This window comes from Falco cherrug, chromosome 3, assembly GCF_023634085.1.
Source record: "Falco cherrug isolate bFalChe1 chromosome 3, bFalChe1.pri, whole genome shotgun sequence".
NCBI classification, from domain to species: domain Eukaryota; kingdom Metazoa; phylum Chordata; class Aves; order Falconiformes; family Falconidae; genus Falco; species Falco cherrug.
The window spans coordinates 115,762,061-115,786,059 of NC_073699.1; the positions used below are offsets into that span (position 1 = coordinate 115,762,061).

The 23,999-nt window shown below is 65.8% G+C and overlaps 1 protein-coding gene across 1 annotated transcript in view; it reads left to right on the forward strand.

Annotated features, from left to right (window-relative positions):
- The window catches only part of AHDC1 (AT-hook DNA binding motif containing 1), a 53,730-nt gene that overhangs the window by 24,195 nt on the left and 5,536 nt on the right, over nucleotides 1-23,999 (forward strand). The window contains 3 exon segments of the mRNA XM_055705552.1: nucleotides 20,201-20,363; nucleotides 21,351-21,391; nucleotides 21,796-23,999. Of these exon segments, the coding sequence (XP_055561527.1) occupies nucleotides 20,201-20,363; nucleotides 21,351-21,391; nucleotides 21,796-23,999 (2,408 nt within the window).

The following is a 23,999-nucleotide window of genomic DNA, read 5'->3' on the forward strand; positions in this document are numbered from 1 at the left end:
AGAGGGGTGCCCTTTGCCAGGGTGCCAAGGAGCAGCATGGCGGTGCTGGTTTCCAAATCACCCAGCATGTGCTGGGCTCTCAGGGGTCACCAGGCAGAAGGATGGAGGATGCCAGAGGGTACCAGGGCTGCTCAGCCCCTGGACCCGAGCATCGCCGCTGGGCAAAGGAGCAGGGGGTGCCCGGGCGCGTGCCCCCGGCGGGGTGGCAGGGCAGGCAGGGCACAGAGGTGGGCAGGCGCTGGCGGAGGGCCTCCTCTGCAAACCCTAACCTTATTTTCCCAGGTCCGACGCCAGTTTCCATGGAAACAGCCGGGAGCAGAAACGGGAACCAGAATCCAGAAATGCGAAGCCTTGAGCTCCAGTTTGCCTTCCTGGATTCCTGCTCCCCGTGGCCCCGGGAGGCCGGCTGGGTGCTGGCCATGGGGCACCCACGCTGCTCACAGCATGTCGGGGTGCAGTGCTGGCCCGCCTGGGCACCCTGCAGGGTTGGGGTGCTCCTATGCCCTTGCATGCTGCAGCACCCATGAACGGTGTGCGGTGTATGGGGATGTGCCCGGTGTGCACAGCAGTGTTGTGCATTAGGCAGGGGGTCCTACGGGCAGGGGATATTGCAGGCAGCACCATGCACAGGCAAGTTCAGACAACATCTGCACACATCTGTGTATCTAGGTGGTGCACAAGGGTGGGCGTGATGCACATATCTATGTGCTCCTGCACGGATGCATGCACTTTGTAGATGTGAGAGGAGGGTGTAGGCGCAGTACGTATCAATAATGTATGGGCTGCGTGTTCAGTGTTACTGGTGTGCACTGGGAGGACACCAGTCCTGCGGTGTTTCCCAATCCCATCCCTACCTTCATGTCCCTCTGTCCCCAGGATGCAGAGGGGACAGGGGACCCCAGCAGCCTGACGAGGGGCAGCACTAGCTGTCCCTGCCCATGGGCACCTAGGTGCTGCAGGCGGACCCAGGTGCATGGCTGTGGGGGGGAGCCCTGCTCAGCCCCCCAGGGCTGGGAGCCCCCCGGACCGCTCCGGGCACCTCGGCCTTCCCAGCCGAAGCGGAGCCTTGCGGGATACACTTGGATCCTGCAAAGCCGAGCCCTGGGTCTTGCGCTGCGCTGTCCCGTGTCCATCCAGCCTGCGCCTTCTCCCCTGCCCACCGACCTCCTGCGCGTGTGCTCACCTCGCACACGTGTGTGCAAGCCTCACCCCCTGGTCCCTCGGGTGTGTGGTGACACATCATGTTTCTGCATGAGCTTGTAGGAGCTGGCATCGGTGTCCATGGGGTGGGACATCGGTGTCACCTGGCACCTTCTGACCGGTGATGGGGATCACTCAGCGCCATCCCTGCACCAGCTGGCCCCATCCTTCCCGCAGCATCCCACCACTCCCCACAAGCCAATTTCACCGTGCTCCCAGCAGGCTGGGACAGGGCTGGAGCCGCTCATGGCTACCGGATCCTAGCACCCATCCCTCTCTCCCGTCCCCCATCCCCATGTCGCAGCCCGGGGGTGATGACAGCACCATCGCGACGCCTTCACCCCCACAGCACGCGGAGCTGTGGGTGCGGGCACCACTGCCATTGTGTGTGCGCACCGTAATACATCATTTACAGACGGACAGGTATTAAGATACATTATGGATAACTCACAGAGAGAGACGCTATTAATAATACAGACACATACAGAGGGAAGAAAGTGCACACTTGATTTCCATGTTGCTACCAGGAGTTGTGAGGCTGGCTCTGGCTGCCTCTTCCCACACGTGACTGCAACACAGTGGGTAGCTGACAGCCCAGAGAGCCTGGCTTGGGGCCAGGAAAAAGCAGAAAACACAATGTCTGTGCATATCCTCTCTCTTAAAATAACACTCCAACACCGTCTGAGACGAATTAAAATAAGATCAGGAGTGGTTTTGCGAAGAGAGGAAGACGAAGAGGGAAAGGCAGGCAGGGGAACGGCCGGGGCTGGGCGGCCTCAGACCCCGGCAGGGAAGGAGGGGGCTTCGTTTTGCAGGGTTAGAGTTTAAAATAAAAAGGCTGAAGGAGAAAGAGAAGGCGAAGAGGGAGAAGCAAATCCCCGGCGGGGAGGGGAGCGATGCCGGCGGCCGTGGTGCTGGCTGTCCAGCACATGGCTGTCCTTTGGAGGGGAGCCGCGGCAGGGCGGGGGATGCGAGCGCAGGCTGCATGATGGAGAGCATCAGGAATTTCCTGCAGCTGAGGAACACACCAAATACCAGAATGCAAGAGCGAGTGGAGGAGAGCAGGGTGCCGGGGAGGGAATGAGGGGGGGGGGGGGGGGGTGTGAGCATGCAGAGGGCTTGAAATAACTGGCGGGGAGAGCAGCGAGGGCAGGGGGCAGCGAGGTGGGGGGTGCCAGGGGGGGAACCTGGCGCTTCGGGGCTTTTTCCATCTCTTTGCCTTTATTTTTTTGCTGCTTTTTTGAAGGAGGTGCCCCGCGGTGCTGCCCGCGCCCGCAGGCCCCACTCCCCCCTGCCTGCTCCCTGCCCGAGCCGGGCTTTGCTGTGTTTGGGGGTTTCGACGCCTTCCCTCCCTTCTCCGCCTCGGTCATCCCGCACGCGGCCAGGGGTCCCGGGGCGGGGCATCCCACCGACCCTTGCCTCTCCCCTGGGGCCAGATCCGGGCTGAGGGAGCCAGGAGAAGCCTGGAGAACAGGCACATCCCTGTGGGACGGTGTCGGGGGGGGGAGCGGGACCCGGGGGGGACCCGCCGTGCAGGCAGCGAGGGCAGGCGCTGCCCGGGGAGCCATGGCCGCAGCTCCCACACATGCCATGAGTTTGCCAGGTGCCCTTTGGCCACTCTCCTGCTTCTCCCTGGGCCAGGCTGGGTTAAACACAACAAGCCCAAATCCCCAGGCAGGCTGCGAGCCCCCGAGGCCAGCGCTGCATCCAGGTGCAGCCCGACCTCTCCCTCCTCCTCGGCCACCCCGGCTCCCCCCTGCATCCAGCTCCTGGCTGCATCCAGCCCCGGCTCCCCCGGGGATGCTGGGGGGCCGGAGGGGAGGGGAGATCAGAGGGGGCATCTTGCAGTGCTGGATCCAGGTAGCCAGAAGGTCGCACTGAAAATCTGGAAGTGGAGTTTGGAGCTCAGCAGAGCAGTGAAATCCGTCTTGCTTTAGGGCAGAGAGGAGGAGGAGGAGGGAGAAAGATGCAATGAAGGGAGCAGGAGGGAGAGGGGCTGCGTCCCCCCCAGTCTTGGGGCAGTGGGTGTCCCCAGGTGGATGCTGTGCCCCGGCCAGGACTCTGTCGAGCATCACAATGAGTCAGGTTGGCGGCATTTGGGGGGACCAGAGGGGGATGAAGAGGAGGCAGCAGCCCCTGAGCGAGTGCTGGAGTGTGGCCAGGCGATGCTGAAGGATTTGCAGCCCCCTCACCGAGTGCCTCCCGTTTGCACCGATTCCAGGCCGCGGCGTCCCTGCCATCCCGGGGCGATCAGTGACCCACACCTGCCAGGGCCCCGCCGGGGATGGGGATGCTGAGAGAGGGCTGAGCTCATTAGCAGGCTCCAGGCTCCCCAGCACAGGGGGTCAGAGAGCAGCAGCCGGGGGCGCGGGGAGCGCGGCTGGAGGTGCTTTGTGTGGGCTGGTGGCCCCCCGCCGTGCTGCTCCCTGGGCCCTGTGAGCCATCCCGGTTCCTGCCGTGCTTGTCCCCCAGTGTGGGGGTGCAGCATCACCGCATGGGGATCTCCCCAGGGGCGCCCCCCACCCAGCGCTGCACCCCGTTGCGGTTTTTCCTCCCTCTCCCCCCCGCCCCTTCCCTGCCAAAGCACCTGGTTTCCTTCATTGCAGCCCGTGAGCTCATGGTCTCGGTGCAGGGGGGTGCCCGTGCCCCCCCACCCCGCCCCCGGCATGCTGGTGCCTGGTCCCTCCCTGCCCAGCATGGAGTGGGGGCTCTCTCGGCCGGTTGCATGCCAGGAATCCCTCCTGGCCCTGCTGGCCAAGCCGGCAGCCGCCCTTTGATCTCTGGCACGGCTGGGGTGAGAGGGCGAGAGGGGCCCAGCTGGGGTGCAGAGAGCCAGGGCAGCAGCCAGGTGGGGGGGTCAGGCACCCCAGGACCCCCGCTGGCTAATGAACCTGGGGACAAGGGGCTGCCGTGCCCATGTCGCCCTGCTTGGGCAGGAGATGTGAAGCCCCTTGCTCACCCCAAGCTTGGGGTGTTGCTCATTAGGCATCAGCTGCTCATTGGCCCCTCTGCAAAGCTGTGCAATGGCAGGGGGGTCCCTTCCCCCAGGGGTGCCCCCCAGATCTGCCCCTGGTCATGCCTAGCTGGCATGGGGCAGGGTCTCCCATCGTTCTGGGTGGGATCCTGGTGCAAGTGCCCACAGGGGACGTGGCACCCTGCCCTGCACTGCGAGCATGCCACTCCTCCCCCGGGGCACGCCAGCCGGGGACAGGCAGGGTGCCCTCGGGATGGGGACAGGGTGGCATTTCACTGTGCAAAAACCCTACCAGCAGATGCCAGGGTGCCCCCGCTTCCCCAGCTCCCCCTGCCCACCCTGGCCCCCGGCTCCCTGCCTGCACATGCCTTTGCTTGGGGGCTGGTTGGCAGGGCGGCCGCCCGGGCGTGGGGGCTGCGGGCAGGCGATGTTGGGGCGGGGGGGGGGGGGGATACTGGCTGGAGCGAGTCTGAACCTGGCATCTGTCGAATGTCACCTTACCCAGACAGTCTGTGCTTCCCTGTCTCCATATCAACCGTTCTGCTCCAGCCACCTGCGGTGTGTGGGGGGGTGGTGGTGGCAGGGAGTGCCTTTGGGGAGGAGGAGAGAGGAGAGCTCGCTGCTCGCTTGCCGCTCGCTTGCCACAGCCTCCCTCTCCCCTCCCTGCTCGCCCCCGGGGTACAAGGCCCCGGGCTATAAATCCTGGCGCAGGCGCTAACTGATGCTCCTCCAGCCACTCGGGATGTGCTTGGGAGACAGGGGTGACCCTGGCGCTGGTGGCTCGTACAACTCCAAATTGCATCATCTGGCTCCGTCGTGCCTCAGTTTCACCTCCCCGCAGCGAGGGGCTGGGGCGCAGCGAGCCCCTACCTGGGCTTGTGCCCCCCGCGCCCGCCGGGCGCCTCCGCTCCCCACCGAGCGCCGGCGCAGCTGCAGCGCAGGAGGGATGCCGGGGCTCGCTCCACCCCAGCCTTGGCGGTGAGGGCCTCTTCCAACAGCTCTGCACATTTTCCCGGACTGTCCCTCTTCCCTGCGACCAGATGTTCTCGCCCTCCTCCCCCCGGCGAGGTCCGGGCCAGAGCCAGCTCGCCGCAGCCGCACCGGGACGGACACCGCCTTGCCGGCATCCCCCCTGCCCCGCACCTGGCCGGCGGCCGGGGAATGGAACAGCTAACGGCGTCCTCCCATGTGGCCGGGCCCTGGCTCCCAGTGCTCCCCAGTACCAACCCATCCTGCCCCAGCTGGGCTGTGACAGCCCCAAAGGCAGTGGGGAGCTGATCCCGGGGTGTGTGCGTGGGGCAGCGCGTCGGGAACAGGATTGCAGCACCAGGGCTTCGTGTTTGGGGGTTGATGGAGCGTTTGGGGGGATGCTGGCGCAGTTGGGGTGGGGGTGCTGGAGCATTTGTGGAGATGCTGGAGTATTTGGGGAGATGCTGGAGCGGCTGAGGTTGGGGGTGCTGCAGCATTGGATGGGGTGCTGGAGTATTTGGGGAAATGCTGGAGCATTTGGGGAGATGCTGGAGTATTTGGTGGGGGGGTGCTGGAGCAATGGGGGTTGCTGGAGTATTGGAGGGGTGGTGCTGGAGCATTAGGGGAGATGCTGGAGCATTTAGGGAGATGCTGGAGTATTTGGTGTGGGGGTGCTGGAGGCCTTGGGGAGATGCTGGAGCATTGGGGAAGCTGCTGGAGCATTTGGGGAGGTGCTGGAGTATTTGGTGTGGGGGTGCTGGAGGCCTTGGGGAGATGCTGGAGCATTGGGGAAGCTGCTGGAGCATTTGGGGAGGTGCTTTAGCATTTTAAGTGGGGGTGCTGGAGCACTGGGGGGCGTTACCGGAGCATCTGCGGGACGCACAGTGCTCCTTGCTGGTTTACACCTGCCCCAGTGCCGGGGCAGGCTGGTAGGGGCAGGACATGCGTGTGCATGTGTGTCCCTCGGGACATGCGTGTGCATGCGGGTCCCTTGCGGGTGCATGTGCATGTGCAACGCGCGTGTCGAGCCACGCGGGGCGAGGCGCTGGGCTGCACGGATGCTGCTTGTGAGGCCGCCTGGACACCGCTCGCGCTCCAGCGGGAATGTCTTCCCAGCCATGTGCTCCGGGGCACCTCGGGAAGGCACGAGGAGCGTGGCGGGCAGGAAGGGATGGACGGCCGAGGGTGGACGCGACCACTTGCTCCCTCCTCTCCCAGCCATGTGCAGCGGCTCCTGTGAGTGTGTAATTTCACCACAGTGCCTAAACGAGGGACAGAAGTAAATTGACCTTTTAACCCGTTTTCCTACCAGGGGGATTATAGCCTGTTTCCTGTTAAATCTCTCCTAGAACTGGCTCCATCCTGCTCATGGAGTGGTGCGGGGGGGGGTGGGTGGGGGGGGGAACAACACCCACCCAAAGGGGGCTTTAATTTCCCTCCTCATCCACCACCAACTCGCCTTTCCCACCCCATCCCATCGCCCATCTCTACCACCTCTCTTCCCATTAAAGTCTTCGGGGTGCTTTCACCAACCCCGGGAAAAACAAACGTGGAAAATTGCTGGGAGGAAGGAACCGAAGGCGGAGAGTGATAAATATTAAAAGGGTGGGATTTCGATGTAGGCTGCAACAGCTGTGCCGGTTACAGTGTCACACTATCTCTCCACAGGTTTACTGACCCATTTCCATTCACACGGCTGCCAGTATCTTAGCAACTGCAACAGTCCCCCAAGAACAGGCATATTGCCTGCTATTAGTGACTGCTGCAACTGTGTCAAGGTTAGCTCTCTCCCTCCAAGCCCTGCCGGGTTTGTTTTTCGCCCAAAGCCAGCACAGGCTGTTCAGTGACATATCCCCCCAGCAGCCGGCGTGGGTATTGGGTGTTCATCCCTTCCATAAAAAATGCCAGTGGGGCTGGAGCGGTTGGTGGGGTGATGGATGGGGTGTGCGGTTGGGTGTTGGGATGGATGGGGATGCAGGGTTTGGTGGGTTGGGGATGCTGCGGGGTGTTGGTGATGGGGTGGGTGCGTGGTGCGTGGTGCGTGCCCAAGAATAGGAGTGCTGTCATCTAGCTGGGTGTCACCGTCACCCCTGTGTCGCACCGAGCCCTAGGAGGTCACCAGGAGGTGGCTGGGGGCTGCGCTGATCCCACCTGGGGTGTCACAAGCGGGGCCGGCCTCAGCCTGCACCCTCGGTGCTCCCATGGCTGGGCATGGGCAGGGGGACAGTGCGTGTCCCTGGGCTCTGCAGTGGCACCGGTGGGCTTGGAGGAGGAGGAGGCACGCGTCCATCTATGCTGGTAAAGCCCGGCACCACCATGTGCTGGCTTGGGACAGAAGGGCCATGTTGGTGACATCCACTGTCACCACCTCTGGGCACAGGCTCAGCTTTGGCCAGACACCCACTGGGGTCCTGCTGCACTGCGTTTCCGCCTCCCAGCCCCTGCTCAGCCCCAGCGCTTCTCCTGTCAGGGCTGTGCCTTTTGGGGAAACTGAGGCACGTGGTGCACGGGCAGAGGCCAGCAGAGTGCTGTTCCCGCTGCACCCAGCCCTGAGAGGCATGGAGTGCAGAGCCCTGGCCACGGCAAGAGAAGGGGCTTGTGCTCCCTCAGTGTTCCCCAAAACACGGTGATACTGGTGTGGTTGAACCCACCGAGCAGGGAGCAGGCGAGCAGCCAGCACGTCCCCAAAGCAGCCCTTGCAGAGAGGGAAACTGAGGCACAGGCACCCACCAGGCAGGCAGAGCACCCTGTCCCCCGGTGCTGTGCTTGCTGGAGCCTTGCAGCCACCCCAGGCTGGTGAGGAGCAGTGAGGTGGGTGCTGGGGCAGGCAGGGTGCATCCCAGCCCCCCCCCCCCAACACCAGCCAGCCCCCCCCAGCCCCCGGCAGCGCTGCAGACAGCAGGCTCCGCACCAGCATGGCCGCGGGGACGGCTGAGAGGGAAGCCACAAAAATGATTTAAGGGGCTGGCGGGATTGATTTATTAAGAACAATTAAAAGCGCTAAATACGCTTAGCTCAGCCAGACGCCGAGCAGGGAGCCTGGGGGGAAGAGACCTGTCTGCTGTATCCGGAGGGCGAGGCTGGCAGCGGGGGGGGGGACGGGGGACGGGACCTGCGGCACTTCGTGGGGGCACGGGGTGGCACTGGGCTGGGGCAGCTGGGGAAGGAGAAGGGTGCTGGGGCTTGGCTGAGAGGCGATGTAACGGGGTGCAGCACCCTGTGGCCAGGCTTGCACCCAGGGCTGGGTTTGCACCCCAGCTGGAGGGCGCACAGTGGGATGCCGAGGGACAGTGGGTCCCCAGGAAGTGCTGAAACTGGGGGTACTGCTTAGGGCTGGTGCCAGCTGCAGGATGCCCAGTATGACCAGTAAGCCATACCGGGCAGGGTGTTGCTGTCCCGGCCCTGTCTGGCAGTGCTACCCTGGGAGCTCTGCGAGGCCCCAGCAGCCAGGTCGAGGGGCAGTGTGCCGGGCCAGGGGCTTGGCAAAGGGGGGAGGCTGGGTGGCTGTGGGTGCAAGCCATGGGACTCGTTGCCGACAGGCACCCGTGAGGCTGACTGTGTGCGTGGGTCTGAGGAGCTCATGGAGCAGAAATCGCGGAGCGTTGCGACATCCGCAAACCCGTGTCCTGCTCAGGAAATCCCAGCCGAAAGTCCTTGGAGGCTGGGAGAGTCCCTGGCCTTGTACAAACCTGCCCAGCCTCGGCTCCTCCCCGGGCACCAGCGGCAACTGGGGGGGGGGGTCGGGAGACCTGCACCCCCCATGGCTCTCCTGGGGTCCTGGGCGCTGTCACCCTGCAAGATGGGCTTTGCCCGGGGGTGGCGGTTCAGTGTCCCCACCGTGCTGCTGGGGTGCTGGGGATGGGGGCAGTGGGCTGTGCCCTGTGTCCTCCCAGTCCCTGTGTCTGTCTGCAGTGGGAGCACTGGTTTTGTACCCATTCTCCGGGGTACCATCCCCTGGGCTCAGGGGGCTGGCTGTGCATTGCAGCAGCAGCTGGGGACCCGGGTGATGCTCAGGGACATGGGGATGGGGAGCCGTGCTGCCTTCCTCCCCTCACCCCCTCCCTCCGCCGCATCCCAGTGCGATCGAGGGTGTCGGGTTTTTTGATTTGTGCTCAGATCCCCCACGCAGAGCAGCCCCCACCTCTCCCAGTCACCCCATCTTTGGGCAGAATGCGCCCAAATCCCCATCACCGCATGGGTTCCCTGTGCCGTGAACCCTGTTGGGCACCTCCTGCCTTGCCCAGGAGCCATCTGCTCACCGAAACCCACGGTACTGGGGGGGGGACCCTGTGCTAGCACCCCCCACAGAGAGGAGCCCCAGGAGGCGGCAGGAGCCAGGAGGTGCTGGGAAAGGTGCTGAATGGGAACAAAAGGTCTGCAGGGTGGCTGGCAGGGGCGAGCAGAGCCAGAGACTTTCTGCTGACCCTGCTCTGGCTGCCCCAGCCCCGGCCTCCCCCCACCACCCCCACCCGCTCCTGCCGACGTCAGCGCTTCCCGGCAGCGCTCCCAGGTAGAGGAGCCGGCTGGGAGGTGGAAGAGCCATTTCTGCCTCTGCCACGCCATAGCAAAAGCCTCCTGGGGCAGGGTGGGTGCTCATGCCTTGTCCCCGAGTGTCACTGCGGGGCCATGTGCCCTTTTCCCATGGGGATGGAGCCGTGGTGAGGTGCAGAGCGTGGCGCAGGTTGGGTGGTGGCCGTGGCGTGGGTGCTGCGCCCCCCTCCATCTGCACCCGCACCCCACTGTGCTCACTGGGTGTGCCTGGGGGGACACTGGCTAGGGATGGAGGTGGCTGGGGATGGAGGTGACCAGGGGTGGAGGTGGCCCTGTCCCGGTGGCCCTGGCACTGCCAGCGTTCACCTCTGTCCTCATGCTTGGCCAAGTGCTGTTGCAACCGCAGGCAGCGGGGACAAAACCAGAACCTGTGGGGCAAGGAAAGGGGGTGCTTGGGGTCACCCTGCTGCCTGTGGTCACCAGCTGGGACGCACTGGAGTCCCAGTAGCTGCACTGGGGGAAGGTGGGTGCGGGAGCAGCACGATGACTTGCTAGGGCCATGCAAGCGGGGCAGTGGCAGAGGTGGGACAGACACGGGGTGCTCAGCAGTGGGTCCCTGGGTGCCCCCAGCCTCAGCAGCACACCCGCCGCTGGCTGCCCAAGGGTTAATGAGAGTTTGCTGCTCCTGCAGACAATTAGTGACATCTTTGCTGACAACGCCACACTGAGCCGCTTGCTGCCTCCCCGGCAGCACCAGCCTGGCCGCCCCCGCGCCCCGTGCGGCCCCCGCACCGCCGCCTGCCTTCACCACTGCAGCCCCGCCATGCAGCCCCGCCACGCAGCCCTGCCATGCAGCCCTGCCATGCAGCCCAGCACCCCACCCCGGCACCTCGCCCCAGCACCTCGCCCTGGCGGCTTTTCGGCAGCGGCGGCACAATTGCAATCCCGAGCGGAGCAGCCAGCTCCCCTCGCTGCCCTCTGACCCGCTGTTGCTGTGGAAACTGCATCCCACGTAGGATTATGGAGCCTGAATCCGCAGGCTCCAAAGTCCCCTCGAAATCCAGACGGCCACTGGGGTGTCCCGTTCCCCCCCCCCCCCCCGTCTGTCATGCCAGCCCCCCCGCCCACGGTGCCCACAGCGGAGCTGCCCACGGGGTGCCTGCCTATGCTGCGGTCCTTGCTGGGGAGGAGACTGGGTGCCAGAGGAGGTGGCAGCAGCACTGCTAGGTCCCCTGATTTGCACCCACCAGCTGGTGACACTGCCAAAGGTGCCACGGTGTGACCATGAGGCTGTTGGTGACCTCTATCACATCTGCTCCCCCGTGCCATCGCCTGCGCATCATTTCCTGGTGTGCCTCCATCCCTGCATCCCAGCGGGGTGGGGAGAGATGTGGGGTGCCAGCAGGACACACACACACCCAACCAGCAGTCAAAGGCACCCTGGGGGAGGTGGGTCCGCCACAGGGACCCATCCCAAAACCACATGCATGGGCACCCCACACCTCTGGGGCAGCAGCAGGAGCTGGGCACCCACCAGAGCCCCCCCGCATCCCCCGGGACAGGCGGTGTGGCTCCCCTAAGCCTGGGTGCCCATGCTGGGGGAAGGAGTGGGCACGGGGGAGAGTGGAGCCTGTTTGGGGAGCTCTGTGGGCTGGGTTTGTGTCTCAGCATCTCTCCCTGCCACCCGGGGAGGTAGGAGCTGAATTAATTGCGATCAATTAGTGCTGCTTGCAGTCCCCGGCTTCCTCCCTGCACCAGCTTTGTGCCGTCGCACCCGGTGAGGGGGGCCCCGGCATCCCCAGCAGCACACGGGTGCTGTTGGGGACTGCAGCCCCTCCGGACCCCTGGAACAGGGATGGGGGACAAGTGGGGTGTCCCCCAGCCTGCATGGGCACCCATGGCCATAGCAAACATCCAGACCATAAAATTTGGCAGGGGTGACGGCGTGGGGACAAGGAGGGGATGCATGAGCCCCTCGAAGCCCCTCTGCCAGGGCTGGAGTGGGATGATGGGGGGTCCCGAGTGAGTGGCCGGATCCTGCAGTATACTGCAGCAAATGCCCTGCAATCTGCATCCGAATGAATCCCACCTTCCTTCCCCCCGCAACGTGCTGCCCTGGGCTACAGCTAATCTATTGTGCGCTGGGCTGCAGCCAGCACAAGCTGCAATACAGTAAATCCTTCTGCAGTATCCTGCAAGGGGACCGAGCCCAGCCGCAGCCGCTCGCCGCCTGCCAGACAAAGCCGGGGGGCCCATGTGGGGACGGGGCGCAAGGGACAGGGACGTGGGAGGGTGGCAGGCACCCCTGGCTTCGTGCCGGCGAAGCTGGGAGGATGTAGCCCCTGACCAGGGTGGGAAGTTCCCCAGGGAGTTTTGGCAGCGCTGTGCCCTGTGGACCCCCTCACCCCCCAGATCCTCACTATGGGCCAGGGAGATGCTCCATCCTCTGCCCCCCTGAATGTGGGGTTGACCCTAAACGCTGTCACCACCATGGTCCCCCACAGGGTCCTGGTGCAACACAGGGCTTTGCATCCCTGCCCTCTCCCCATGCGTGGTGCAACGTCCCTTGTGCCTCAGTTTCCCCACCGGTGCAGGGCCTGCCAAGCACCTCATCCCCCTCCTGCAAGTGGGCTCTAGCACGCATGATTCCTGCTGCCCTTTGCCAAGGGATTTTGCTTGGATACTGTTATTATCGTTATTATTACTATTATTATTATTATTATTGGGATGTTGGTGGGGCTCTGCGGCTCTGCCGGACCCGTCTTTGGAGAGCGAGGCATCCTTCAAAGGGAAGGCGCTCTGTCACCGCCCCACAGCAGCTGCGTTCTCCTCAATTAGAAGAGGTAATGAAGCAATTTATGGGCATCTACAAAGTGATGTGTGAGTGACAGGCTGTGTACGATCCGTGCCGGGGCTCTGCCGGCAAGTTGTGTTCTTGCAATTTTAATGGAAAGCTCCCCGGCGAGGTGGGGCGGGGGGGGGATAGGTGTGTATCTATAGGTGTGCGTGCTCTGAGGCTCCCCCGTGGCTGGGTCAGTGATGCCGGTGGGTCGTGGTTGGGTGCAGGGGGAGCTGGGTGCCCTGATCCCCCGTCCCCGGGACACGCCATGCCACAGCCTGGCCCAGCCGCTGTAACTGGAGCTGGGAGGGCAGCTGGGTGGGAGCGGAGCAGGGGGCTGGGGTGGCGCAGGATGTCTGGGTCCTCTGGGAGAGTTGGCTGCAGCTCCCTGTTTCCATCCGCACCCCGGGCACCGCCTGCCCTGCTCCCTGCCTCAGTTTCCCCCCACATACCTATGCCCCCGCTGCATATCGCGGCCGAACCCCGGGTGCTTTCCCTGGGCTTGCACATTCCCCACACCTCCAGCTTTTTGAGGGCCACCACAGCCTCGCAAAGGGCGAAGGGTGACTTGCGTTTTGGGGTCACCCAGTCTGATGGAGGCAAAACCCAGCATGGCCCCTGGCAGGAGCTGTCAATGGGCTCCTGCTTCTGCCGCTGCCAGCGTGTGGGACGGGGGTCCGCGGTTCTGGCCTGGCCATCTCAGGGGCCTGAGTGGTCCCCGCACTGTGGGAGCCCATGGGTGCTGCCAGTGCTGTGTGGGTGGGAGGGTGCAGGACCACGGTGGTGCTTGTCGCTGCGTTGCACACCGGATGTGATCCTGTGTGTGCATGGGAGGCGGGTGCTGCACATCCACATGCTGGCACATCTGTATGTGTACACACGTGTGTGCACCCACATGTGCACCCATCTGCGTGCACACCAGTGCCTGTGCCTGTTCCTGTACCCGTGCGTGCATCAGCACCCATGTAGGGGTACACATGCACCTGTACCTGTGCTTGTCTGGAGGGGTGCACCCATGTGTGCACAGTCTTCCTCATGGGTGCACCTGCGGGTGCATGATCCTCCTGCCATGCATGTACCTGTGCACACACCGACGTGTGCGCAGCCGTCTTGTACACGTGCAGCCCCATGCACATGCACCCCTGTACCCATATGTGTTGGTGGGTGCATCCCCTCCATGCCCACCTGTGTGTGGGGTGCCAGGCTGCTGGTGTGCCCCACTCCGTGGGGCTGCCCCCCTCCCTGCACCCATGCCCTCGCATGCCAGTGCTGGAATCGTCCCCAGTGGCTCCCACACCCCAGCTCGGCCCCAGCCGGCCCTGCACTGCACTGCATCTCCCAGGAAACAGGATCCGCAGCCAGGAGTTTCCGCTCAACTCATGTGTGCCTCCCACAGTAAAAAAAAAAAAAAAATAAAAAAAAAAAAAAAAGGAAAGAAAAAAAAAAAACCACCCTGACACCAGCCCGGCCCTTAATCCTGCCCGGCCCATTCTGCTTTTCTTGTCTAGCCAGTTTCTAAAATTGGCCAAGGGAGGCAACTGGCTGCTCTCCCCCTGCTCAGACCCCCGGTCCCCACCTGGCCACCCCGGCGTGGTGTCCGCACCGAAGGGGTGCAGTGGTGTTGCTCCGGATCCCCGCTGCCACCATTACCCTCGGTGGAACTGCAAGCGAGTGGGGCCATGGTAGTGCCTGATGTGGGTGGGTGCTGGGTGGTCCAGGACCCCGGTGGGCACATGGTCGGCATCCCTGCATCCCAGCGGGCGCCCCTTTGCTGCTCTGGGCAGCCCCCCAGCCCCAGCGCCGGGGGAGCATGGCTGTGCCAAGCGAGCCTTCGGCACTGGCACGCGTCCATCTGGCGCCTTCCAAATGTTACTGGCCTCGCAGGATCCCGGCCCCGCTTGGCGTTAACCCGCAGCGCACCGCGGCCTTGCAGCCGGCTGGGGACCGGGGGAGCAGCGCATCACCTCCGTGTGTGTCCCCAGGAGTCCCCCAGCAGGGTCTGGGGGGGCTGAAGAGCTGCCCTGGGTGCCGTGGGCTGCGGGCAGGGGGTGGCGTGGGCAGGGGATGGAGTTCCCCTGCGCGCCGGCGCGGCTGCGGGTGTTACATGACCCGGCATGGCCGGCACTGGGCAGGGACACACCGGGGCTGTGACTCATGCTGTGGCTATAACAGGGAGCCCGGAGAGGGGGGCCGCGGCCGTCTGCGCAGCCTCAGGCCTGCTGGCTCATGGGGGGGCCTCGGCAGCGCACTCACCACGCTGGGGCGAAGCACCCCCTGGCAGCACCGGGAACAGCCATCGCACGGAGGTGTGCGTGCCAAAATACCCCGGCACCCCCGGGAGCCCCTGGCACCCCGAGCTGGCACCCCGAGGGGTGGGTGCTGGTATGTTGTGTGTCCCCCCAGCAGAGAAGGGGCAGAGGAGGGGGCCAGGCTGGCTGCTCGCCTCCTGCGCCGGCTCGACGGGGCGGGGGAGCAAAGCTGGCACCGAGGAAAGCAGCTAAATTTAGCCCGTTTCCCTGCTAGCTCTGAACTGCGGCTCTGGGCTCCAGCCGGCCAAGGTGCCACAGTCTCTGCAGTCCATCTGTCGAGCGGTTTCACGGCCCAACCTCCCCCGCCCCCCCCACCGACCCCACCGCTGCCTCCTGCCCCCCCCCCAGCCAGGGAGGGGGGTCAGACCCCTCTGGGGCCAAGGGGGTTGGGGTGTGAGAGGGGGCTGCATCTGCGCTGGGTGATGCCGCTGGGGCTGGGGGCACCTGGGCATGGAGGGCAGCATGCGCCCTGCGCAGAGGCTGTGGCCACCCAAGTCTGTGGTGTAGGAGGGGAGGGTCCTTGCACTGGGAAATGGTTTCTTGCAAGGGGAGGTCGCAGGGGAAAATGGTCGTTGCAGGGGAGATGGTGGTTGCAGGGGAAACGGCTCTTGCAGGGGAGATGGCCATTGCAGGGGAGGTGGTGGTTGCAGGGGGGATGGCTCTTGCAGGGGAGATGGTTGTTGCAGGGGAGATGGTTTCTTGGGGGGGAGATAGTTGTTGCAAGGGAGATGTTTTTTGCAGGGGAGATGGTTGTTGAAGAGGCAGCGGTTGTAGGGGAGATGGTTGGTTCAGGGGAGATGGTTGGTGCCAGGGAGATGGTTGGTGCAGGGGCGATGGATGTTGTGGAGGCAGCGGTTGTTGTAGGGGAGATGGTTGTTGCATGGGAGATGGTCATTGCAGGGGAGATGGTTTCTTGCAACAGCAGGAATAGGGGCCTGACCAGACACCCCCCCCACTGCCCACCTTGAGAGCACTGTGACACATTACAGGGCTGAGGGCTGAACCCATCAAGGGTCCCACCAGCTCCTGGACCACCAGGCCTGGAGGATGCCACCAGCCAGGCTGGGGGCTGTGCTGCAGGAGACCCCAGTGGCAGCAGCACACCTGAGGCCAGGCCCAAGAGAAGGGCTGTGTCCCTGACTCAGCATTGTCCCCAGGAGTGTCCCCAGGGTCCCTGCTGCCAGGGCCAGCCGGGATTTCGGCGCTGCTTTGGCAGTGAGTTTCCCACCCTGCTTTGCTGCAGCGCTGGGTGGTTATGGGGATGCCAAGACCTGCAAGCACCCCCTGCTTATAGCCTAGTGGTCCCTGTCCCCCCTCCCTGGTGCCAGGGTGGGTGCTTGAGCCTGCTCGGGGGCTGGGGCACCACAGGTTGCCATGGAAGGGTGGCTCCCAGCCCCAGCACTCCCTTGCAGCCACATGTCCCAGGTGTGTTTTCCCCATGCGCCAGCCAAGCCTTTTCCGGCACCTCTGTCTCCTCCCGCAGTGGCACCACATCCCGGCACTGCATTGTGGGGGGTGTTCCCCCACCAGATCCCAGCCTGGCGGGGGGGGGAACCCAAAAAACCTCTGCTCTGACAACCAACGGCCCCACGAAGGGAGTCGGCGGCCAAGCAGCTTGGCTGGACCCGTTACCTAAGATGAAACCCAGGCGCCATCTGCTCTGTCTCCTAATTACAAGCACGGCAGAGAAGGCAGGGCGGTGGGGGGGACATGGTGACAGCCCGGTTCACACCATGGTGGGAGCGGGGGGTGACAGTGGAAGGAGGGGTCAAGGCTGCCTGTGAGCTCCCTGTGCCCCAGCACCCATCTGCACCTACCTCTCCAGACCCCCAGCACTTGCCCTGCTCCCAACGCGTGCGCTGGTGGCATCGCAGGGCGGTGGGTCCCCGGGGTGGGTAGGTGCCCTGGGAGCTGCCAGTGGTACCAGGGCAGGGGGTTTCTAGCTGGGAACCCAAACCAGCCCTGGTGCTGCTGGGTGCCCCTGTGTCGGAGGAGGGCAGGACATGGCAGGGGATGCCCGGTACGTGGGGTGCAGGCAGGGTGACGTCTTGCAGGGAGGAAGAGGAGGGAGCAGGACCTGTGTGTTTGGGGTGGGGGCTGTGATGCTGAACTGGGCAGAGGGGGTGCAGAGGTCGGGATGGCAAGGGCGAAGGCGGGGGGTTCCTCCTGCCTGCCCGACCCCCCACGTGGCTCAGTGAGGAGGTGGCCGGGGGTGGGGGGGGGCCTGGCTGGGGAACACGGAAACCCTCGGAAAGCGCCTGCCAGGAAGCTGTCACTGGAGGGGATTTTCCATTGGTGTCAGCAGGCGCAGGACAGGCTCGGGGGGGACTCATGGGGCAGGGGGGGCGAGTGCGTGTGAGTGAGCAAGGGGGGTGTGGGAGCGTGCAAGGGGACAGGGCACAGCGGGGACAGCGGCAGCAGGGGGACATGCAAGGGAGGCACCTCCCTGGTGCCCCAGGTGTGTGTACACGTGCAAGGGAGCTGCACCTCCGTGGCGCCCGCAGATGTGTGCATGCAAGGGAGGAAAACCACCGCCGTGCCCCCACCATGTGCATGTGTATGTGTGCAAGTGTGCAAGGGAGAGGCACCGCCACAGCGGCCCCAGGCTTGTGCAAGGGTGGATGCAGGAGCAGGATACCCCCCTGATGCCACATCATGTGTGCGTGTGCAAGGGGGGTCACCTCTGCCGTGTCCCATGTGTGTCTGTGCACACGCAAGGGACAGCTGTGTATGCGGGACACGCGTGATGGGGGTGTCCAGAGACCCCAGTGCACCCACGAGGGGGTATTTAGGGCCATCCTGACCTTTCCCAGCACCCTGCAGTGCCCAGGGTCCCAGGAGGTGGTGGGGTGATGGGGAGGACCCCCCATTCCCAGTTCTGCCGCCACAGGCAGCTCGGCACAGTGCCCAGCGGGGTGGGAGGCAGCGGGCCGGCGTGTCCCCGTCTGTGTGGCAGCTGGGTCCCTGCCGCCTGCCTGTCTCCCAGTGGCATCTCCGGCCCCACCCTGACGTCTGGGTGGCCTCAGAGCTGGGCACCAAACCACGTCCGTGTCTTGCGGGGCCATCCCTCTGCTGCAAGCTGCCGCCACGCCGGTGCCAAGCGAGCCCTTCCGTGCTCCCTCCCCCCCCGCCCCTGGCAGAGCTGGGGGTTGGGGCCGGGTGCCAGCAGCCTCAGGAGGACCTGGGGGGTCTGCAGCCCCCTGCATCCTCATGGTGCCACCTCTCCCTCCCCGTGGCACCCCTGCCACCCAAGCGGGAGCCCCCTGGGAGCCTGGCCGGGTGCAGGGAAGGGGGGGCCGTGCTGCTCACCGCCAACCTCTGTCAAGCCTGAAACCGTTAAACTAATTAAAGCTTTGCAGCAGCAGGATTAAGCCCGGGCAGGGGAAGGTGGCGAGCCCAGGTAGTCGATTAGTTCACCAGGCGAGGATATTGGATTTCTGCGAGGCGAGTCAGCAGTCTTCGGGGGCTGTTATCTTTGCAGGGCTGTGGGGTCAGGAGGTGGGAAGCGGAGGTGACTGCAATCTCGCCTGCATCCCCCCCCTTCCCCGCACACCCCCCGGCCCCGCCGCAGCACCCGGCCTCGCCGCCTCTCCCCCGCCCGCGGCGCCCATCTATCTCTCCTTCTCATTTCGTTCCCTCCATCCCTCTTCGCTTGTGTGGTCTCGGCTGGTGTTTTGTAACCAGTGAGGAGAAAAAAAAAAATTAAAAAAAAAAATAAAAAAAAAGAAGGGGGAAAAAAAAAAAGGAGGAAAAAGGCCCTACCCCTGGCGAGCAAGCCAGGAATGGCGAAGTCCGGAGAGCCTAATGCGAAACATGTGGCCGCTGCCTGGGGCTGAGCAGGGAGGTGAAAGTGAGCGCGGCGGCGCGGCGAGCATCCCAGCGCGCCCGGCTGCCCCCCCACAGCCCCCTCCCCAGCGCCCGCAGCCGGGCACCCATCCTGCGCCCCGTGCCGCAGGTGGGCGGTGATGTGGGGACAGTGGGTGCCGCCAGTCCCCGTAGCGGGCTGCAGTGGGTGCCGGGTGGGGGGCGCAGGTGGTCCCCGCCGTGGGGGGCAGCTGGCTGGCGGTGGCTCGGCTGGGGTGAGGGAGGAGCGCTGGCACAGTGTGAGGAGCATCCCCCGCCTTGTCACCGGACACGTGGCCCTGGTGGGGCCGGGAGCGGGTCCGTGGGCAGGAGCCTGACACTGGCCAGTGTGGGGTAAGAGCTGGCTGGACGGGCAGGGCAGGGCAGGGGGGCCGTGCCCAGCACCTCTGGCACCCATGGGTGCACTCCGGCGGGTGCCATGCACCCCGTTGGGGACCTCACGGGCATCCCACAGGTTTTCCCAATGCATCCACAGCTCCGTGCGCCCTGGCCACGCAGGGGGGACACCCGGCACAGATATAGCAGGGGGGGAGCCTGTGCCTCGCGACACCCTGGTCCTCCCCGTCAAGCTATGCGCAGCGTGTGCGGCGGGGACCGGTTCCCAGCGGCTGTTCTGGAAAACCTCCCGTTTGCTTCCTTCCTGCCTGCCTCCCCTCCAACAGCTCTCCGGGCACATTAGCAGCTTCATCAGAGACTAGACCGGTCTTTCTAGCACATATTTTCCTGCTCCACATTGCCCTTGGTGTAACTCAACACCGCGCAGGCAACACGGCGTTTGCCAGCGAGGTGCCCGCATCGCCTCCATGCCAGCGCTGCGCCCAAAGGCTGGGGGGGAGATGGGGAGAGGCGGGGGGGGGGGGGGGGGGGGGGATGCGGATGGACTGACAGGTTTGAATTCTCTTTCCCTGCCTTGTTGATAAGTTGTCACGCTAATCCAGACGCCGGGAAGAGCCTGGATCACGCCGAGCGGCTGCGTGTGTGTGTCTGCGGGTGTGTGCTGGGGGAGGGAGCCAACAGGCAGGGATCACACGCGGCTCTGGGGGGGGAACAGGCGGACGTGCTGGCACTGGGGGACTGCGATGGGTTGGGGGGGCTCCACCGTGCACCCCTGTGCTGAGTGGGGAGCTGCTGCGCGTGCCTGGACCCCCAGCACGCTGGCATTATACAGGGGAGTGGGGGGCCAGAGCAGGCAAAGGTGCACGCACACATGTGTGCAACACGCACATCCCTGTGCGCACGCACACACGTGCCCGCAGCCTGGTGGGGAGATGCCCTGCCTTGGGTGGGCAGCTGCCAGCTCAAGGCATGGCCACAGTGGCAGGAAAAGAGGTGTCCTGCCCCAAAATGCCACCCCATACATCCTGTGACGGACCCCATCCTGTGGGGCAGAGGGGACAGCATGGGTCCCCAGGTGGGCTGTGGCTTCAAGGGGGGAGGCGTGAACAGGGGGCACACAGCATGCCCAGCCCTGCGGGCACCCAGGGGACAGGGGGTGCTCCCTGGGGAGGGGGCTGCCGGGCTGACACGCGGGGGTCTCTGTGCTTGCTTGAGCAGATGGGAGCTCGGTCGCCTGCCAGCCCGTCGCACTGGAGAACGGTGCCAGCCCGCCAGCCGAGTGGTTCCCGCGCGCCCAGGGCTCAGGCCCCCGCCAGCCTGGCAGCGACGGCGACGGCAGGAGCTTCAGAGTGAACCTGCACTGCAAGCACCCGCGGCCCAGGTACCCGGGGGGACCCCCGCCCTGGGAATGGGGAGCGGGGAGCGGGGGCTGCACTGGGTCGGGGGCTTGGCAGCAAATCTTGCTGCTCTGCTCTGCCTGTCCCTGCTTTGGCGGGGGTGGGGGGGCTGCACAGCATCCCTGGAGGGGGGTGGGGTGGGGCTTGGTGGCTTTGCAAAGCTCTTGGCTTGGCGGGGCGGGGAGGGGGCTGCATAGGGGTGCCTGCAGCCCTCCCGCCGTGGTGTGCGGGGTGGGCTGTGCAGTGGGTGCGTGGGCCCCGTGCTGAGTGCCAGACACCCCTTACCCACCCATGGGTGCCATACGCCCCCCCACAGACCTCACCCCATTGCCAGCCAGGGGAAACTGAGGCAGGAGCGTTGCGGCGGGGGGGGGGGGGGGGGGGGGGCGGGGGGCGGGGGAAGGGAGGGAGGTTTCGGGAGGAGGGGGGGGGCTGCTGGCAACCGGGCAGTGTCACATCGGGTGGGGGCAGCAGCTGTGCGTGGGGTGGGACCGGAGGTGGGGCGGGGGGCGGAATATGCTGAGCCCCCTCGGCGGGCAGCCCCCCCGCCCGGGGCGGCTGGGGCCGGGCCGGGGCGGCGGGAGCGCGGCTCACCGGGGACACCTAGCGGCAGCGCGGCCGCAGGGCCCCCGCCTCGCCCCCCCGGGCCCCCCGCCCCACCGGAGGGGTTGAGGAGGAAAGGAGGGGGCTGGGGGGGGGGCGGGCTGGGGGGGGCTGGGGAGGTAAACCTGTCCCCTCTGTCCCCCAGATCGGAGGCAGCCTCCCCCCCTCTTTCCCCGTCCCCGCCCCGCTCGCAGCCCCGACGCCAGGGTGATGGGCGGGCGCTGCCCTCTCGGCTGTGGGAGCTCGGGAGGACCGGCCCCTGGTATGGCCCGTGTAGGGACCGGCGCTGCCGAGAAGCGGTGGGCGCGGTGGGCACCCAGGTCCCCCCCCCGGCTCGGGGCTAACCCTCCGCCCCCCTTCCTTTGCAGAGAGCTCAAGTGCAATAGCAGGAGCAGCAGCAAAGCAGAGGGTAAGTCCCAGCCCCGGCCCCGGGATGCCCCTGGACCCCCCAGCGCTGCGCCACGGGGGGGACGGGGCAGCCCGGACCCCCCGGGCACCAGCCACCCCGCTTCCCCCGGAGGTGGCTCCGCGCTGGGGCAAGGCGGGGGCTGGTCCTGCTGTGGGGTGGGTGTCCAGCCCCCCCTGAGTAGGGGAGGGGGCCAGACCCCATTTCCCCACCGCTGCGGCGGGCAAGAGGGCAGGTTGCTGTGGTGCCAGCCAGGTCCTGGCTGGTGACAGGGCAGGGGCGACAGCCAGGGGACGAGTGTGGGCACTCTCTCTCTGAGGCCGGTGGGGACGGAGCGAGGCACTGCCGGCTGCTCCAGGCCGGTGGTGCCCTTGGAGCCTCACTGTGCCCCTCTCTGCCCCACGCAGGTCCCGGTCTCACCTTCCCTGACCCCCATGTCAGCAACTGCTCGGCCAAGCGGCACGCGGGGGAGGAGGAGGTCAGGATGCGCGTGAAGCCCCCGGGCCCAGTGGTAACGACCAGCGTTGTGCGTGGCTCACCCGACTACGTCCGAGAGCCCAAGTTCTACCCACCGGGACACCCGGTGCAGCGGCCCCCGGCCTGCCCTGCGGAAAAGGCCTTATCCTGCAGCGTGCTGAGCTTCCCTGAGGGCTCGTGCCCCACGCTCAGCCGGGAGCACCAGGCAGGCTCGCTGCTGCACGGCGACCCGGCCGACCGGTGCCAGAGCTTGCACGGGGGCACCAAGGCAGCAGAGGACTTGCTGGGCTGTGCCGGCGAGCCCCGGATCCTGGGGGGGAGCGCGGAGGAGGCAGCCGCCTGTGATCGGGCGCCTAAAACCTTCCCCAACGCGACGCTGGCCTCGGGCCGCTGCAACATCGACAGCATCCTCGCCTTGCTCCGGAGCAAGTGCGGCAACGGGCACATCAACCTCCACCCCGTGGTGCAGCTCATCGACATCATGAAGGACCTCAACCGCCTCTCCGAGGACCTCAAGAGCAGCGGGGTGCACTTGGACTGCGGCAGTCTCCGCGGTGGTGGCGGCGGTGGCCACGAGGACAGCCGCCTCCTGCCCGCCGACCGTGACCTCCAGTACAGCTTCTTCTCCTCGCCCTCCCTGGCCAACAGCATCCGCAGCCCTGAGGAGCGGGGAGTGCTCTGCAAAACCGAGCCTTCGCGGCACCCACGGCCCCCGGCCCGTGATGGAGAAGCTGATGGCGGTGGGGGGAGTGCCCCACAGCCCCCCGGCCACAGCGGGGGTGTGGGGGGGAGCTCCAAAGCGCCGGCAGAGGAAGCCGGTTGCTCCCAGCCTGATGCCGGTGATTACTCGGACCTGGCCGAGGCGGACATCCTTAACGAACTGGCCTCCCTGGCGTGCCCAGGGACACAGCTGCTGGAGTCGCAGGCGATGGAGCCGCAGCCCCAGTTGCTGCCAGCCCAAGAGCTGGACTCCCAGTCCCGGCTGCTGGATTCCCAGTCCCTCGAGTCGCAGCCTCAGCTGCTCGATTCGCAGAGCCTGGAGCCGCTGCCGGAGTCGCTGGAGCTGCAAAACCTGGAGCCATTGGGGTTGCAGTCGCTGGAGCCGCTCTCTGAGTCACTGGAGCTGCAGTCGCTGGAGCCCCTGTCCGAGTCGCTGGAGCTGCAGTCACTGGAGCCGTTGGCAGAGCCGCTGGGGCTGCAGACGCTGGAGCCACTGCCCGGGGCGCTGGAGCCCCCACTGCTGCCTGCCGAGCCCTCGCTGCTGGAGCCGCAGACGCTGGGGCCCGTGTCGGAGCTGCTGGAGGCGCAGCCGGGTGCCGGGGACCCGCTGCGGCCCCACGGGCTGCAGCCCCGGCTAGGGGGGTGTCCCCTGGGCAGCGTGGTGAAGCGGGGCCCCTGCGGGGGCCGGGGGGCCGGGCGGTGTGGCGAGGACCACCGCAAGTATGCCCTGCGCCGGACAGACAAGCCAAAGATGCTGTGCCGCCGGAGGAGGGCAGGGCGAGGGCGCCGGGCGGACGTCACCCCCGAGAGCCGCGTCTTGTCCCCCCTCGCCCTGCCCGCCGAGGTGCCTCCTGGGCCCGAGGAGCCCAGCACACCGCTGCTGGCCCCCCCACCACCGCCCCCCAGCACCCTGGACCCCGACGAGGTACCCAAGCCCCCTGCGACGGGGAAGAAGAGCAAGTGCCGGGGGGTGAGGAAGATGGTGGTGAAGATGGCCAAGATCCCTGTGTCCCTGGGGAGGAGGAACAAGACCACCTACAAGGTGTCATCGCTCAGCAGCAACCTGAACCTGGAGGGCAAGGAGCTGGCGGCCAGCAGCTCCATGGAGCCCACGCCGCTGCTCAAGATGAAGAACAACGGGCGCAACGTGGTGGTGGTCTTCCCCCCCGGCGAGATGCCCATCATTCTGAAGCGTAAGCGAGGCCGGCCTCCCAAGAACCTGCTGCTGGGCCAAGCCAAGCCCAAGGAGCCCACCCCGGAGGTGAAGAAGAGGAGGAGGAGGAAGCAGAAGCTGGCCTCGCCCCAGCCCTCCTACATCGCCGACACCAACGACAGCAAGGCCGACTACTCGGATGTGCTGGCCAAGCTGGCCTTCCTCAACCGGCAGAGCCAGTCCTCGGGGCGCTGCTCGCCA